This window comes from Accipiter gentilis, chromosome 9 (assembly GCF_929443795.1).
Source record: "Accipiter gentilis chromosome 9, bAccGen1.1, whole genome shotgun sequence".
Classification (NCBI taxonomy): Eukaryota; Metazoa; Chordata; class Aves; order Accipitriformes; family Accipitridae; genus Astur; species Astur gentilis.
In genome coordinates, this window is record NC_064888.1 from 29,678,550 (window position 1) to 29,697,475 (window position 18,926).

An 18,926-nucleotide genomic window follows, 5' to 3' on the forward strand; every position below is an offset into this window, starting at 1 on the left:
AGCTATGGTGGGAGAGTATTTCTCAACATTCTCAAAGGGCCAAAAGAGAAAGCTTTATGTTCTGTCTTGGCCTCAGACCGCAGTGCACTTGAGAAACATGGAGTTCACTGTTCTGACCTGTGTTTGACTGGTGGCCTGTCTTATTTAGCTCTTTCTAATTGAAGACGAGTTTAGTCATGGCCTTAGTGCAACTGGAATGCTACTGTTTTTCACGCATAGAGCCAGAGAGGTTTTGCCGCACATAAAATCTGGGATTTTTCTACAAATGAAATACCTTAACGCACCCTTGTGCATGTGTTCTGCATGTTGCGGATAAGTATGCTGGTTGTAAGCATCAGCTTACATTGCATTTTTACGTCCTCACCTGCATGCTGTTCAGCAGTCTGTCTCAGCAAATACGACCCCTGGCAATCCCATGCTGCAGGGGCGTTCAGTGTTACGTTTGTTACAGAGCTGCACTGCTGCACCTGCAGTAGCTTTCACCTAATGATTTTTTTTTTAGCCTTGACAAGTCACTTCCCTGAGGGGAAGACCACATCTTACTTGAACATTCCTGCTTCCAAACAGCTGTCAAAACAGGTATGTTAAATATATGTCCTAGTAAACTCTGTATCACTTCTCCCATTTAAAGCATGGAGCTACGGGAATAAAAGTTGTTTGACCTAATAAGTGTTTCCACTGTCATCCAGTGAAAGTGTAGCAACGTAGAAAAGGTTTTGCAATGCCAATTTGTGGGGCAAGACCTACAGATACTGGCATGGTGAACGTCCGTATCCTATGCCAGGAGAGCAGAGCTTTGTGTAGCTGGAATCTGATCTTTAGATATAGCAAGGTGGTTGCCGTCCATTAGAAAATTATGCTTGTGCCTTGTTGGCCGTTAGGACTACGGACTTGCTAACCTTCTGCTGTCTAGCACCAGTAGGCTGCAGGAGATGCATCCTTACGGGAAGCCATTCCAGGCTGTTTCAGAGCTTCAGGTTTAGTCCTGCTGACTTTGTCAGTTGCCAAACGTGTGATACGCAGGGCAACCTGGTTTTCCTAGCTAGGGACAAAAAGAACTGGCAAAACTAACTTAGTTAATTCTTAAACCTTTCTTTTAAAATGAAACAAACCCACAGGCTTAAAAAACCCTGTGCAGTGTGTGGGACATCAGCCGTCAGCCTGGGTGTGTGCATCACTGGGGGATGAGGGAGAGGGGGACACGGGGTGTGTGCTGAGTGAGACTGGCATCCACCTCTGACTCTTGGACTGGGCATCCTGGTACTGAGTGTGGGCACAGGGTCAGTGAGTCTAGTCCTCTGGGAAATGTACTTTCTTACCCTGGAGTATCTGATAGATGCATATGTCGAGCAGTGGCCTGTCTCTGTCCTTGTACAGTTCTTGTGTGCCAGACAGAACCACACTTCCATTTGATAAAATACTTTCGTCCTCATTCTCTTGTCTGGAGCTCACTGCAGATGTCTACTCTGTCCTAAAGACAGAAGGACATAAAGGAGCACAGGAGGAGAACAAGAACCTTTCCAGAACATTGTCTGGGTGCATTTGCAGCATCTGTGAGCCTGCTGCCTGCCTGCCCACCCACCCAACTAAACGGGTTATATGAGGTTTGAACTCTCTGTTCTGTAGCTGGCTGCAGTGCAAGCTGGCTCCTTCAAGGAAATTCATGTAATCATTTGTGGTGTTCTGCGTCAGGCCTGAAAGTTCAGGAATACTACAAGAGAGATAACATCCTTACTTGTGTTTGGACCCCTCCTCTTCTTGAGTTCTCTCCCTCAGCCCAGGAGCTCACAGTCAGCCTTGCTGCCTTTGATTTAAGGGAAAAGTCTAAATATTCCCAGAACCTACTGAAGATACTTGCAATATTTGTTGAGATCTCACCAAAAGCTAAGAGGACACTAAGAGTGTCCCTCATGCATCACATTGTTCACGTTGCAGAAGCAAACAGTGTCACAGCACTCTAAGCAGAAATCTCTTCAGCATGCCAAGATCACTTCAGTGCCCAGGTCTCCATCTCACTTACTATAGGAAGGACAGACAGGAAATACCTGGTCCAGATTCAGTTACTTCTGTCACCATCCAATCCTTGGTTCCTATGTCTTACAAGAAGCTCAGAAGTTGTTTGGATAGAGAAGAACAATTAAGACCATCCCTTACAAAAATAAGCCAAGATAATGGCGTTAAGCCATATGGCTCTGCTCTCACTGTGTAACATTTTTCTTGGGGGAAGGTTTCTGGACAAGCTGCCAAGGAAACAGTAGAAGGAGATGAAATGACCCATCATTTGATTAAGAGCCTAGGTCTCTTACCTTGATGACTGATGCAGACAGAAAGATTTAAGGCATCCACCCATGGTGTGATGCTGGCCCTGTTTTTAGGTACCAGAAGTGCTGTGTGATGCCTGTGGTGGTACAGCTCATTCACAGGAGGAATACAGAGATGTTTTACTGCCCCACTGAAGAGATGTTTCCCTGTCCCAGGGCCAAAACTTGTGATTTTTTTTTACTCCCTGAAGAGAGCAATGACAGAGCTCCTTGTGAGAAAGCATCCTAGCTGCAGCATGGTGAAAAATAGCATTTTCTGTGCTTTTCAGAAAAAGCACAGTTTCTATTCTTCTTACCTCTTACAAGAGGTAGGACCTAGTGAGAGCTTCTGGGGGACTTTTCTCCTATTGACTTTCTATTGCTTTGGTATCCGTCTTTTCTTTAACTGCAAGTGCAGATAAAGTCTGTCTGACTATATTCCTAAGGCAGAGATTGTTTTTAGTCTATAACCACTCCCTTGGGTGGTTTCTATTCCTGCTTTTGGAATAGAAACTGCAGTCCCTGATGCAGTCCAGGTCCTGGGTAAAGTACTACTAGGGTAAGAGTCTTCTGGTTTCAAAGAAGAAAAAGGGCATGGGTCATCATCGTTCTTCTCCATGTGCTTGGGAACAAGTATCTCAAATTTGCTGATTTGCACTGCTGACAGAATGAGCTTTAGATATTTAGAGTAGATACGTTACTATCAGTACAGTATTGCTCTTGAGTCTGTGATAGTCCTATAGTGGAGGCTTGTCTATGGTTGAGCATCTAAACGTATTCATATCTAAAAGTCTAGATGACTTGGGAAAGTCTTTCTAGAAGTCTCTTAATTACCAGTATTGTGGATTTCCAAGTCCCAAATTCAACCACTCTGAGCCTTACATAGTCGTAGCATGTATTTGGATGCATACAAGACTCCAGATCTCAGTGGCTTCCTTGCTATGGTACATCAACTTAATCATCTTTGCTTGCATAACCCAAAATCTGGCAACAGCTACCTGGGAGTATGCATGAGGTTTCACAGTGTTAGCTTGTCACCTACACCTCTTTGTGTGCTTGCCTGAATTCTCAGCAGTGAATCAATGTACCAGAACTGTCTGTGGTCTCTCAAAAGTCCAGTCATTTTAAACCAATGACTAGGGGTCTGATAGACAAGTAGCTATAGTGTTTTCAACATCTTTCCCCACTAAGGCCCTAGAACCTCAGCCATGCCTCAAGTCTGGGGGGCTCACAGTAATTGCATCAAGACTTGGGTTTCCTGCAATATACGGTGGAGCTCAGAGCTGTCTGACAGCATTCTGCTGCTTATAACCAATGCCACTTTACGCACTGTGTCAGGAGAGAAGAGCAAGACCCTGCCATCTGAGCAGAGACCTCTTCTCCGTGGAATAGATGTATACCGTACCCCAACATGCCTAGAGCTCTCTGCTTACCTGGTTTTCTAGACATTTTGGCAGATTAGCTCAGTGGGTAGATGATAATAGCTGGGTTGTTTGTGCCTCTCAACTCCATCTTTCTTGTTGTCTTTCACAAATGGAGATTCCCCACCACAGAACCTGTTTTAAGACACAGACAAATCAAGCGGGAAGTATTTAGCTGAATAAAGGACAGGAATCTGGGATCACTAGCAGATGAATTCCCTTATCTGAACTCCTGAAGCTGCTCTGTACTTCATTCTGGCTTCAGTGCCTGTAAAGTCACCAGAGATTCCCACCTTCAGGCTGTACACCTCACTAGCCTTTGCTGAAGTTTGGACAGGAAGAAAGAAACTGCATATGCTAGACTTTGGGAGTCACTTGGACCAAAGGCACGTGGATTTTAACAAAGCTCTGAAGAGTCAGTAAAGCTATGGTACATCATGATAAGTCATTGTGTATTTAGTCTACATACTTGCTGGGAATTTTCTAAGGAATATATATGAAAAAATTAGATTTCTGCAATTAGATGTTTGAAAGTAGAGACTTTCCCCCCATTGAAGTGGCAGAGGCCGTGGGTGCCTGGCTCTGCAGGACAGGGGCTCATGGCCAGATGAACCCACAGCAGAGCTCGCTGGTTGTTTCTGGTTTGTGCTGCGTGCCGATGAGCAGGGCTTTGCATGTGCTGCAGAGGGCTCTGTCTGCACCCTGTGCTCTGGGTGGCCATCCTGGATGACGCCATCCAGCATGGTTCATGTTGGACCCCGTTCTAACAGAAATCGCTTCCTTCCTTTCTTTTCCCACCCTCCCTTCCCCAGCTGATAACAAGACGAAAAAGAAAGTAGCTCATCGGGACAGGAAGCAGGACTTCTCTGCCTTCAAGCAGACAGACAGCGAGATGAAGGTTAAAATATCACCGCAGCTCCTCCTGGCAATGCACCGGTTCCTGGCAACAGGCAAGTGCGGGTTATCTTTTTTTTGCAATCGTGCCAGAGCCTCGGAGGCAGTTTGTCAGCAAAGGCTGGTGAGGTGGGTGGGACAGTGCAGGCGGGAAGGGAGGCTGGATTGTGGGGTGACAAATAATGCCACTGTTGTGTTTTTCTTTTTAAATTCTCTCCTCTCCTGTGTTCAGTGTCGGCATGAACCCTCTGAGACATTTACCAGGGGTGGACCAGTAACTTTAAATTGGTCTGAAAGGTAAGGATGAACGCCAAGTGCCGCACTGCATGTCTAGAGTCCGTCAGATTAACGACTAGCAAGTACACCCCATTAGGAAGAGCTCAGGGAACAAACCAAAGAGGACTCGATACCACTGGCCAGCTGACTGTAATTGCACTCTGTCGCCTTCTCCAGAAAGAGATGCTGGACTTTTTGCAGGAGGGTCTAAACCTGTTCCATGAGGCTTTTTGACTCCAAGTGAAAACTCTCCCGACACATTTAATGCAGACTGCACAGGCGGTTGAACTGTACTTTTTAAAATGGATTTCTGGCTGGCTTGTGTGACCTCCGTTGATGACTTCAGGTTTCAGAGGACAGTTGTCTCCATCCCAGAACACCTTGATGTTTTAGCCCTTGGGTGGGCAGTCTGGCAGAGGGGCCAGGGCCTTGAATGGTTTCTTGCAGCTGATAATGCCTTTCATCGTAAAGTTGGTCCCTTCACCTCAGAGATGAGACCTGTTAACAGGAGAGCTTGTGGAAAACATACCTTCCTATTGCTCGTGCTGTCTCTCTTTGACATATAAAGACTTCTCAGATGCAGGCCTTTCAGATGGGCATCTTTCACTGCTATGTTCAACATATATTCATGGGTTGAAAATCATAAAGTTATTTTGTCTCAAGTTTGCCAGCTCCAGTTGGAAATTAGTACTTCCCCTCCTCTAAGATGCAGTAACTGCCTGCCTAGATGCTCCTAGTCTGCCTTCATGCTTTATTTTGCCTCTGTGACTTGAAAGAAACATGTACGTGATCGGTTATCACATCTCAGCTGAGGGGCAGTAATTCCTTAGAAGGCTTGGACTCCTACAGCTCATGTGCACATGAGCATGTCCTTGGTGAATGGAAGCAGTTCAACAGGAAGATGCGGATTTAACAGCAAGCAAGGCGTTGTTCATGTAGTGGTACAAGACTTGATGGAGTTCCCTAAACACCTGCTCAACAGACATAGACTTACGGTGCTGCCTCTCTGCTTGTTTGGTGGATGAAAGGATTGTGTAGCTTAAATCCAGGTCTGTCTGTGAAGCCACTGCTAAATAAGATGAAAGCTACAGTTTTGGTTTCTCTGTTCTAAATTGAGAATAGTATCTTTAGCAGATGAAAGGCACGGGGTCATTAACGGTCCTGTTCTGAAATGAGGTGTTAGGAAGGCTTATCAATTTGCATGTGTAAATCTTGGCATCCCTGGCTTAACTCTCTCACATGAGGATGAGCTTTTCCGCTTCAAACAGCTCCTGTTGGGAACACTGAAGAGCAAGTGGATAGGGGATGTGTTCTGTGTGCCAGGCATTAATCCCACATGGTTTAAACTGACCTGCGCTGTCTCTCACTTTGAGTAACTCTTCCCATATGAACTGTGGCAGCCCCAATTGTGTCTTTGATTTATGTCGAGCATCTATCTAGAGCAACTTTCTAGGACCCCAACAGTGATTCTTTTTTTTTTTTTTTTTTTTTTTGAAAGAGTGCAATAAATGCAGTAACTTTAATACCTTTCGAGGAAGGAAAAAACAAATTCAAGGGTTCTCTGTGCCCCAATTGTAAAGCTCTTCCATTTATACAACTCTTCAATGAGCCTATACAACTGTGACTCTGAACTCTCAAGAGGGCAAGACTGCCTTTTTCTTTTCCCTTTCAGATGAAGACATGGTTTTTGGTTGTTTTGAAAAATACTTCAGTAATGAAAATTGGGGTGTTCCTGGTTCCCCCCCCCCCCCCCTTACAAATCTAACAGTCTCAAAAGACAGGAAGCCTGCAATTCCATAATGGATCTCTCTGCATCTGTGTGTCTTTTATAGGCAAATGCTTATTAATGAGTTTTGCTAACTTCTTGCCAAGCTGAAGTGTAATGCCAAGTTGTATCTTGTGTTATAGAAGTAGAAGCATTTGGTCCATCCCAGATGTCAGAGAAGATCCTTCTCAGGCTGCTAAAACATCCCAACGTCATCCAGGAGCTGAAATATGACGAGAAGAACAAGAAAGCCCCAGAACACTACCTCTACCAGCGAAACAAGCCTGTCGACTACTTTGTTCTCATTTTACAGGTCAGACATGTGATTATGTAGATATGTGCAAAATCCTTAATCTCCTGACATACCCCTCTCGATAACCTCTTCCAGTTGTTGGAGTTTGTCTTCTTTCAAAGATGGGAATGGAGCTATAGCTCCTGGGAACTGCTCCGGCCTCCTTTATGACCTTGCCAATCTTGAAGAGCTCACTCAGCTGCTTTCAGCCTCAGTTAAACCAGTTGCAAAGGGAAGACAGCACTTCCCGCTTCCAGTCATCTGTTGAAAGTTACTTATGCTTTAGGTATCACTAGGATAGGCAATGCAAAGGAATCCCTGTGTACAGCTGGCATTGCTTGGAAAATAGGGGTGCAAAAAATGGCATTTCATAAGAGTTTGGCCAGGATGCTTTCTCTAATGTGTTTTTTCCTTTTGCAAAAGGAGGCATGGGGAGTTCGACGGTTTAGAGAAATGACATTTTTCTGTGCAATTTGGAACCCTGTACCTGTGATGGTGTGGGAAGCACAGGTTTCAGTGGGGACATCGTGCCATCTACTGAACTGCTGCCACCTCCTGCCCCAGCCCCTGCGGTTCCTGGGCACCCTGCCATCTGAGTGCTTGCCATACTCTGAAATCGCTGCATTTGGGTGGGTTTTAGATTGGAGCCCTAGGTGGTGTGGAAGGACTGTTTTCTGCTTGTTCAGGATTGCTTCCAGTGCTGGTATCTCCCATGTTTTGTTACTTAACAGGAATGCTTGAATGTCTCAGTAAAGCTTTACACAGAAACTTAGCTTCCATCTAGCACTGTTTGAGCAGGAACAGTCCTTAAAGAGAGATTTTGCTGGAAAGGTGCTTATGTTTCTATTCTGCATAACTGAAATCAGTTTTGGTTATAAAAACACAAGAATTGTAGCTAAAGTTGTAACACAGGGCTTGAAAACTTCCTTAACATGGCCTTAAAAAAAAAAAAAAAAAAAAAAAAGGAAAAAAGAGGGAGGTTTAAACACTGTCAGTGATAAACAATTAAGAAAGCACTGGAATATGATATTGTGGATTCAATGTAATTCTCTTTTTTTAAAAGGATCAGTTTTTCCAAGGGTTTGAGGAGCCACTGGTAGCTCTCTTAACGGCTCTTTATGTGCTGAACTGTTGCAATCTGAAATATTCCAGAGGCAAGATAATGCTTCTGAATGAGGTAATGCTGCAAAGACATAAATGGAGGACATGGGCAATACAAAAGAACAATCAGTTCTTTCAGAGCTATTCTGCAATCAATAAATATTTAGCAAACACAATGTGCTAGCTCTATAATGCATTTGGAAATGTGAGTCTTGCAGTAGGTACATACCGTAAAAATGGTAACAAGGTTGGTTCTACAAGGATCAAGAGGGTATAAATACTCTGCTTTTGTTACTTAAATGGACTTGGACTTATTCTCGTGTGTTGAGAGACCAAGAATACCTTCACAGTAAACACATGCCAGAACACAATTAAATGTATATTCTGTGCATTAAATTTACCAATTTAATCTCTGTAGAGTTACTGTTTTAGCTGGAATGTCACCTGTTTGCAACAGTTTTTCTCTTAGCTAATGGGAAGTTCTTCTGTAGCAGTTTGAGATTTTTGTCACTGTTTTTTTCAGAATTCCTGTTAGAACATTAAACAGTGGAAAACCAGGAACCACATATGCATGCATATAAACAGGGCAAAACACATCTAATAGCATGCATGGGGAATTCTTAACAGCTTTTCAGCCGCTGGGGCTATGCCAAGCATGCCTGGTCTTCATACGTCCACCACGGGGAAGCTTGGAGGTGCTGCATGTGCTGATTCTTGGAACTGAAACTCAACTCTACTACTAATTACTAGTTTGTATTTAGCTACTAACTCCAGACTGACCGTATGTGAAGATCAAAGCCCAGTTGCGTACGTATTTTGGAGACCTGATCTTGGCTGGTGAATAACTACCAGCAGTAAGTAGGTTGAGAGCTCTGTTTATAACCAGTCTTTGCCTGGGTGATGAAATCTTACCTTTTGGAGGCTTATAATGAACAAATAAGCTACTTATTTGTGTTGTTGAGTGAAATTGGTTTTAAAAGGGATTATATGAAGTTGTTGCTTGTGATAGCAGGAAAGTGGATTTGTGAGCTAGGCACTCTCTTCCTGCTAGGTAGGTTTTGTGGTTTTTCTCATCTGGGACAGTTAAACAAACTGACTTGGTATCAGGACTCATGCAGGTGGAGCTCATTTTCATGTTTTTCTGCCCCAGTACAGTACTGTATAGTTAAAGGCAGGATTATTTATTTTAAGTGGTGCTTAATGAAATAAACACATAGAAATAAAATCTACCTTTTGGACTAATTTTGACTCAGTTGTGTCCAGTTGATGTTCAGTCTGCTTAGTACACATGGGACGGGCGGTTTGTCTGCCCTTTCCAGCCTAGCCAGAGGGAAAGCATTGCAGGTAATTATGTTGTTTGCCTGAAATCCCAACCTTTGTGTAGTTGAGCCTGAAAGCTGCATGAGATTTCTTCTTTCTGCAGTGGTATGCTGTAACTCGCAGTGCAGTACCAGTAAGGATGGATGGATGTGAAAACCAGGCCCCATTAAGAAGCCAGCTATTTTTGGCTACTTGTATACCAAAGTAACTGGGATGTTTACAGCTATGTTTGATATGATGGGTTGTGTTCTAGAGTCCTTCATAGGACATGACGTTAAACGTTTGGTTCAGCCCACACCAGAAATGGGTGCGCTTGCGTGGTAGTGTGGTTTTGCACAGCTTGGGAAGAACTCCTTCTAGGCAAGACCCTCATGAAAGAGCAGGATCTTAAGTTAAGGATGCTGGAATATGTAAACCTGCTAGAAACCAAGAAAACCAAAGTAGCCCCAAGACGACTACTACAGGAATAAGGGCTTTGTTTCTGTGGGAATCTCATTGGTGAAGGCAGACAGCCTCCTTGTGTGTTGTCTCCCATCTCCCTTTCCTATGTTTGTGTTAGAGGGGACTCTTTGTGTGAGTGTGAGCTGTGGCCCAAAATGACTAGGTGTCTCAAGACACCAGATGACTGTGCTACATATAAGCTTATTGTGAAACCAGGGGAGTATTTTTTCACCCTGCATTGAGGGAAAATGGCCTGGCAACACTTGGAGCAGGGCAGTAGTACCACCCAAAGAGCTGTGGTGATCCCACTCCTCTGCAGGGACTTAGGCTGGCCATAGGTCACCAAAGACCAGGATAGCTCAGGGTACAAGAGCACGTTGCCCTCCAGGATCTGCCCCTGCTCAGGCGCCATTACAAACTGCAGGGACCAAGACACTGCTTAGGTATGTCAGGCAAAACTAGCTTTCTTGTGCCTCAAGACCTACGGTCCCTTTTAATTGCAGCTCTCTCTCCTTTTCATTTACAGGGGAAAGTGGAAGTGGAGGCTGGGAAAGAGGGGATGAAGTTTGAAGCTGGTGCTTTTTCCTACTATGGGGTGATGGCCCTCACAGCATCGCCAGGTACGTCCTCTTACGTTCCACTTCTGGAACGCGCTCCTGCGCAAGCTTGCTCATCCTGCGAGTGCGGCAGGAGGAGGCTGCGCAGGGCATCCCCTCGCTGCGTCCTCGTCCCTGGGGCTGATGTAAACCGTACGTCCTTGCAAGCGAAACTGGCTGCCTGGCACAGTGTCCCTGAGAGGGGGCCAGGCCGGTGGCGACGCTGGCACTGACTCCGAAACCCGGCGGCTGGCAGCGGTTTGCCAGCTCCCAGAGCATGCGAGTGTTGGCCTTCGCGAGTGATGTGTTTGGTACTGGAGGACAGCTTTGTAGTTTTGCTCGGGGTAGGGTAACAGGGATTGAATTAACGGGAATAAATAATTAGTGGTGGAGGGACATCTAGTGGTGCAAAGTACAAGTGCCCGCTGAGCTCGGGTACGGTTCCCTTTACCAGTCTTGTTTCTAAAGCCGTCTTGAGGAAAAGGAGGGCAGCAGTGCAAGAAGAGCGATTGCTCCTGTCAGCTTGTGTGGAAATGGAACCAAGAAATCGGCGAGTGGGGAGAGCTGGTGTCAGAGGGCGAGGTGGGAGCCAATTCCTGGCACACAAGCGGTAGCTGCACAAGCCACCACCTCACAAGCGCAGGTTGGGGGATTGTTTTATGATCCAACGAGAGTAGGCTTCGGTGCCATATTTCAGCATTTGGTGATGTATTTTGGTGCCAGCAGTGTCACCACTAAGATCTGGACCTCAACTGGGAATCCACAGCCCCGTTGGGGAGAGTTGGGGTGCTGGTGCTGGTGTTGGCCGTCTGCTGACCCAAAGCCGCTTGCTCAGCTTCAGGGAGAGACATTTCTCACGCTGAAATCAGGTCCTCCTGTCGCAGCAGGGTTTATGTTCCACCTGAGAGGCAGCTTGTTTTAATTGTACACAAATGAGCACTCCCTTTACATGTGTGTACCTATGTGTATGTACATCAGCGAATGGTGTTGGAATGAAAATGATTTTGTAAATTATATGTCTACAGACAACAGCAGTTATCTTGGACGTGTGAGCTCACTTTTACAGGCAAGATTAATTCTTCCTTAATTATGTGCACTTTGATCAGTCTAGCTTATACCGTTTGAGGCTTGACAGATTTGAAAGTGCGCAGAGCACTGAGTGGATGTTATCTGAGCAATAGCAGCAGTGTTCATGAGGAATCATGGCGCACACGTGTGTACAACTGCATCATACCTCAGCTTTGTAGCTTCGCTTTTGCAATATGGGCCAGGTACAGAGCTGGGTTAGTCATGATCACTCCTCCTACCAGACCTAAGCTTGGAAATCACTTGTGGCATTTCTGTTTTGCCAGCATTGTTCAGTTTGAACGTTTTCATGTGGTTTTTTTGGGTTGTTTTGTTTTGTTTTCTGGTGTTGCTAACCCTCCCCACAACCATGCCAGTTGCCCCAAGTCCTGTGAGGTCAAATGATCTCCTCTTCATGTGTCCCAAAATCCATCTTGGATTTTGTCATGTCAAAGTTAAGGACGTACACTATTTTAAATTAATCTTGGCCAACCTTGGATTTGTTTACCTTCGACTGGTTGGCAGTAGCAAACCCCTCATTTTGCTGGCTTTCTCTCCAGGTTTTAGAGAATTTGTTTTGTGATGTCTTGCAGCATCTTGAGATTTTGTTAGGTTGAGCTCATAAAAATAAATTCCTGTTGCTCTGTGTAGACAGGAAAGCTCAGTGAAAGTATAAGTCATTGCAGAACAAGAGAAAACTCCTACTTTTCTGTGTGCCCTAATTAGACTTCATGTGCCTGCTCTCTGTCCCTGGAATGTGAAGTCAGTAACAGGAGAGTTAAGCATTAAAAAAACACAAAAAAACAACCCACCCTCCAGAAACAAACCAAAAACCCCAAACAAACAAAAAAACCCCCCACAATAAGAGAGTGAAGCTTTTTTTCTTTAACTACAGCTGGGGAGGGATTTGCAGTGATGATGAGCAGTACGGTACACATCCTGACAGGGATGATCTTGGAGAATCACAACCTCGCTTGACATTTTACTGAAAACTTGAAGAACTATGAAGTATCTTTTGGTTTCATTTCTCTTTTTGTCTGACTCCCATGAGAAACAGCACCTGTGAAAGCTTTCTGGCTTGTTTTAACTCTTTGCCTTCCAGGCTGGAGTGGGCACCACCGCTCCTTTTGAACTATTTTAAAACTGAGTGTACCTTGATGGACTGTTCTGTGCTGGATAACCATTCAAATTGGCAAGTGAAAATTGTTCACTTCACTGTAATTCCATAGGCTTGTTTTTTGGTTTATTCCTAAAATTGTTTAATTGTCTTTTTTGGTTTTGCTTTTGTTTTAACTTTTTTACTTTTTCACAGTTGATTTGCACTTTTGGTTTTAGTTCTTCAGTGTGTGAACTGGCTCCTTCCCCTGTCGAGTGTGGATAGCTGCCGCCTTTCTGGTCGTGATCTCATCCTTTTTCTCTCCCTCTTCTAGTTCCCTTGTCCCTGTCTCGTACCTTTGTTGTCAGCAGAACAGAGTTGTTAGCAGCAGGTTCTCCAGGTAAATCCGCATGCTTCTATTTTCACCATTCTTGTGACTGCCCTGATGCCATAAAAAGTCAGCTGCAGTCTGTATTTATCTGACCCCTTTGCTCGTTAGGGAGAAGTCCAGCACAGAGTTATGCCTCACAGGTAGGTATCCTGAACTTTCGTTTATGATAACTGGTAACAACATGACAGGGTCATGAAAATGGGAAGAACTAAAAACGTGTTGAAGAAAATGTATTTGGTAATGTGTGCTTGTTCTTGTTTCTCATGTCTATGCTGGTGGAACATTAGGAGGGGAGATTTTTTTAAAAGAAGGTATTCTCCCCCAAGCTGAGGCTTAAAAATTTCTGAAGAAAATGCATTTGGCAGAGGAGAGTGTCTGCTGCTAAACTGCCATAAAAGGAAAACATCTTTAATGAAAGAATTCTTATATTCTCATATGGGTAAATTCTATGGTTTGTATACAGTCTGGCCATTTCAATTCCTCAAAAGCTTTGAGCTTTCTTTCAGTGAGGTTAATGCTGTGGACCGGCACGGTGATGTACTGAGTGGTCAGATTTTCAATGGAATGTGCAATAAGGTTGTGGGACCTCCTGTGGGGTTTTCTGGTTCCCATTTTGCTTAAGACCTTTCCTTGATGAATAACTGGTTGACTGACACAGAAATCCCTTTGGACAGCAGAGACCAAGGAGGGAATAAATTGGGCCAAAAAGAGCTCTGAGATATGGTTGAGTGGTTGGAAATTGGGAAGGTTCAAGAACTGAGCTTTGCAGACACCGCATGCACAGAGTAGTTGATAAAAATGGAAACCCATCAAGAAAGTCTGTAGGAAGAACAGAATCCTAAAATAGTTTGGGCCACAGCGAACATATTTCTTCCTTTTGAAGTTTTCTTTTTCCGATGAAATGTCTTTCTGTGGACCTAAAAGCAAACAAGATAATGATATGCATATTTAAGTGAAACATCTCCTAAACATTAATACATATCATGTGTTTCATAAACTTTCACCATCTGCTTTCTGTATTTTCTCCCTCTTCTTTTTTCACTTTTGAGAATGTATGTCACCATTGGTCCTTAAATTAGTCTCATGCACATTCCAAACAAACTACAGGTTGTTGCCCTGCAGGGGATTTTTTTTCCTTCCCTGTTAAAGTTTCCTGCTGCTAAACTTCAAAGAAGGTGGAGAAATTTAATCTTTCTTTAATTAAAGTACCTGATGGCTTTCTTTTAAGCTCAGTGGCTTTGATTGTCTTTTTTAGCTCAGTTCTTTTGTTTTGCCAGGTCGTCTTTTCTTTTTTTTTTTTTTTTTTTTCCTTTTCCTTGCTACAAATAAGTGTACACATTGCACATGCAAGTTGTTTCCAATATAAAAGCCAAGCACATTTTCTTAGCTTTTTTTTTCCCAACTACAAAGAAAAAAAATCAATAATGGAAAATAATAACGGGAAGAATCTCCTTTGAAAGGAACCGATACGGTAAGGCTGGTCACTATGACAGTGTGGTACCAGTTTTGATGAAACTTGGACCTTCTGCTGGGTTCTTCTGAAGAGAATCCTGTTGTTTAACCCCAAATTCATAATACAGTTGTACTGATGTTTGTCTTGTGGTTTGTGCTCTTTATCCCCTGTATAGGAAGGTGAGGAGTATGGGAAAACCTGGGTAGAAAAGATCTGTCCAGATCTGGGCTGGCCTGCTAGAGGGCTGGCAGGGCGCTGTTCTGCAAACATGGACCTGCCTGGTATTCTTCTGTCGGGTGCCCTTTCTGTATCCTTCCTTCCTCATTAACTTCTCTTCTCCCTCCCTGACTTGTGTGTGGTCCAGAAGTGATGTCCTTTCCCTCAGATGTTTAGTAATCATACTTTTTTGTTCTGTCCTTTCATTTCACCTGTCCCTTTTTTTTGTTTGTTTGTTTTATAATATATGCTTTGTTGTGTTGCTCTCTGTCCTTCTTTGGTTTCTATTAGTAATGTACTATAAGACCCCTGGTGAAAAGAAAGGGCAGATACAAGTCACACCAGTGTAAAGCTGTTCCAGATGGAAGCCTTTATCCCGAGCAGCAGTGATGCTGTTCTTGTCACACACAGGCATATTTTATGTATGCAGGTGGGAAAGAGGACAAATTCACTCAGTCTTCACAGTTCCTTGTTCTCCAGTGGGAATTACAGCATCAAGCCCTGTGCACAGATAGCAGTTTGGCTCCTGGAAGCAGTTATTGCAGCCTGGTGTGGCTTTCAAGATGGCAAGTTGATATGGAGGAAAATGTTGCAGGGCTCTGAGTGCTTCTTCGTAAGCCTGTATTTGGTGTTGCCATAGGGACCTGCGCTAATTCCATAGTTGCAGAAATGGCAGAAAAATCGCCAAGTTGTCAGAACCTGTGTTTTTCTGTTCTCTTTTCTAAAATTGGAGGAAAAACAATATCAGAGGGATTTTAAGTGGGAAATAAAAACCAGGGCAGTTCTGCTGTTTATCTAGAAGCACCTAAAGTGTTAGGTTTAGGAAAGGCTGGATGCAGAGCTGTAGAACAACAGGCTGTGTCATTTGAGCAAGGAGAGATTATATTTATAGTGATTAAGTGGCAGAGGTAGTGTTGAATTTTAGGGAGCTTTTTTTTTTTTTTTAGAAATAAGTTTATATACAGAAAAGTCTTCAAAAAAGAATTTGAAAAGCTTGCAAGGATACTGTTCCTGATTTGCTCAAAGAGGCTTTGTATCTTAAGATTATATGAAAATGATCTTTCAGCTGGGAATGGGGGTCACGTGGTGAGTAACAAAGTTTACATCAAGTTTCAGTTTGGGCTGGCTGAAAGAATTTTAACTGCACTAAGATCCAAAAATACACCAGTCCCAAAGACAGTCCTTTGATCAGTATGTACTGTGTGTGCACCCTGGGAGAAGCCTGTCTGCAGGAGGGCTTGGGATGTCTCTTAGGTTGCATTTCTGCCCTCCTGTCTTCTGGATCACTATGTGGGTGGAAGCTAGGGATGCAAAATGCCCGTGGCTTCCTGAAAGCACGTTTACTTGAGATAAACTGTGGACAGTCACATTTGCAGGTGACAGCTACGAGGTTTTCAAATGAAACCTTGCAGTGCTTAAATGCCAGTGATGGAAAATGATGTCTCTAGTATAGTCCTTTCCTGGACACAGCTTTTTGTCTGTAGCATGGACTGTTTTTCCTGTTTTGCTGGCTGGCATGTATGACATGGAGCTTGCTCTCCTTCATTGAGTTTTTGCCCCCTCAAGCACTGGGAGGTACTAAAGGAAATGTTGAAGTCATCATCACATAGACTGCACTCTGGTCCACTGAGGACTCTATCCCTCTTAGGACTTTGAAGATGTCTGCTCTAACTCAGGGAACAAGGCATATGTAGGTACCAGGTGGAATAAAAGGGGGAAATGGTTAGCTGGGACTGACTGTGGATGAAAGGTCTGATATGGAGTTACAATTATAAATCATTAAGAAAAAAAAAAAAAAAAAAAAAAAAAAGAAATTTGTTAAGCATGGTCTGACTATCAAGAGCTCCTGTAAGGGAGCCTTCGGAAGGTACTGAGTGGTGGCTACCACTCATCAGCTGAAGTACTGTGACCAACTGTGCACAGGGCATGTCCATTGCAACACAAACAAAACCAGGTTTGTTTAAGGCATACTCAGTGATGTCAGCTACCAGCTCTGGACTCAAAATGTACTCTTTTTCAGGGTAATTTGGTTGTTTAGCTGTATGTCTAGTTATGAGTGGATTAAGTATTTGCAGTTCTTTTGTGCTACATCATGATTTATTATGTCCCTTTGAAACTGGTGACTTTAAATGTTTTCTACTTGATTTAAGAAATCTCTCACTCTTGCCTGTTTCTCAGCCGAAAACAAGTCTCCACCTCGGCCCTGCGGCTTGAATCACTCAGACTCTTTAAGCCGAAGTGATCGCATTGATGCAGTGACACCAACGTTAGGAAGCAGCAACAACCAGCTGAATGCATCTTTCCTCCAAGTGTATGTTCCGGACTACTCAGTGAAAGCACTCACAGACATTCAGTTTGTCAAGGTAGGAAAAAAGCTGGAAAGGCCCTGCTGGAAAGCTGGGCTTGGCTGGTAGGATGGAGAGCCTGGGGAAGGGAGGTCCCTCTAGATTGCTCTGTGAGTAAATAGGATTATGAAAGCAGCCATTTAAAAATCACTTTAAATTACTTTTTCCCAATATCTGCCATCCATTGATTTGTCTTCACTGTTCCTCTCATTTAGGCTTGTAAGTAGATTGGTCACATAAGTTTCTGGATTTCAGGTCTCTTGAGGAAAGATTATAGAAAATAACCTCTCTCTGCTTTTAGTCATGAAAGACAAATCCTTGTGAAGCCTTTGGAGCCATCTGAAATGGAGACCCTTCATTATCCGACAGTGTCCTTTACTAAAGGATGAGATATTTTCTGTTCGTTGCCGTTTTTATTCACTTTTGATTTTGGTTTCAGTTTGGGGTTCTTGGTCTTACTTTCCGACTTGTCATCCTTCTTCTGCTTGGAGAAGTCTTGGACATTTCTCTTTATCTTAACTTCACATGTTAGGCTCATGTCTCATACTACCAGTGAGTTGCTGCATGAATACAGCTCTGTCCCCCAGCATGGTGCATCCCACGCTGAAATGTGTGCGAGTCCTGTGGGATAGGAGATCTAGCTGAGCTGAGGAACAGCTAATGCTGGCAGCAATTTCAGCCCAGCTGGGAGTCCGGAGAAGCTGACGTCCCATGGCCAGAAGTTGACCCTCATGCTTTTCTTAAATTAAGTGCACGTTCACAGTTTCTTTGTATACAACTCAAACAATTTGTGAACTCAACTTCTGTCAAAGTTAATTCAATATTTAGAATGTGGAATAGAGTAGAAATACTGGAATGTTTTAAATCAATTATTCCTTAGCCAAATTTTAAAAGGGGAGTACAGTCTTGCATTCAAAACTTGACAGATGCAAGTGTACTTTCTGATGGTTCAAGTCTTCAAGGTTTAGATCAGTAAATGTTTATCACTGGGCAAGTGATTCTCACTACAGATTTGGATGGCTAATCTGCTGTAAAGAGCAGCTGCTCATCTTATGCTGATTTATGTGGAGTCCTTCCAACTCTCACTGTGTTCATACTGAGGCTAATGAATGCTAAACTGTCTGGTGTCTCTGCAATAAGACTTGCACACCCCTTTTTGCATCACTCTGCTTTACACATAGGACAGAGAACTCAACATTAGTGTTTTCACTGTGCCACGTGGGCATTTGTTCAATTAATACCTTGTAAACCAGGGTTGTGACCTGCTCGTGCATGTTTGGATTTTGCTTTTGGAGTTGTGGCCTTGTCCATCTGACTCTCTCCATTTCCAGTCCCTCTCTTGGGTTGCTACTGAGACTTAGGGTTTTCTAAAAGTCTTGTTTTACCTCTTCCACCTTCCTGCCTGCTGAGATAACCCACTGCTGTTGTAGCACACGGGGCTGCCAGTGCATGTGCATCCTGCTGCCTGTCCTGGCTGAGAAGGTGACCCAGAGGAGTTCATGGGGCTGGTTGCTTGTGGCTCCAGGAAGAATTCTCCTCTCTACCACCATATGCAGATATATGGGGCTATAGGCTTCATTGCCTCTGGGGCATTGTGGGCAGTGATACTCTGTGCTCTAGGCCAGCTCCCATCATGACTGTTCTGCTGAGTGCAGCCAGCTCTTGCAAAGGCCAGTGGAAGACTTCATGGGTTGCTAATTTGGACTCATCTCTATGGAGATCCCAGTCTTTTCTAGAATCGAACGTCCTTATGTATCAGAATAAGGCTGTAGCTCCTGCTGCATTTGCTGGCCTAGACAAGAGCAGTAATGCTTTTACCCTCTGGCTCTATAGGGACTCTTAGAGCCTCACCAGGAGCTCACTGAAGTTGGGAGAAAGACTTCACTGAACTCTGGTTCTGGCCTTCAAAATGTGCATGGTTAGAAGGAAGTGGAGATCCGATTTCAAAATCTCT

At 43.8% G+C, this 18,926-nt stretch overlaps 1 protein-coding gene across 1 annotated transcript in view; it reads left to right on the plus strand.

The window, feature by feature from the left end:
* The window catches only part of CNNM2 (cyclin and CBS domain divalent metal cation transport mediator 2), a 128,711-nt gene that overhangs the window by 101,199 nt on the left and 8,586 nt on the right, over nt 1-18,926 (plus strand). The window contains exons 3-7 of the mRNA XM_049810636.1: nt 4,534-4,671; nt 6,800-6,969; nt 10,337-10,430; nt 12,902-12,967; nt 16,806-16,990. Of these exons, the coding sequence (XP_049666593.1) occupies nt 4,534-4,671; nt 6,800-6,969; nt 10,337-10,430; nt 12,902-12,967; nt 16,806-16,990 (653 nt within the window). The remainder of the gene's footprint in view (nt 1-4,533; nt 4,672-6,799; nt 6,970-10,336; nt 10,431-12,901; nt 12,968-16,805; nt 16,991-18,926) is intronic.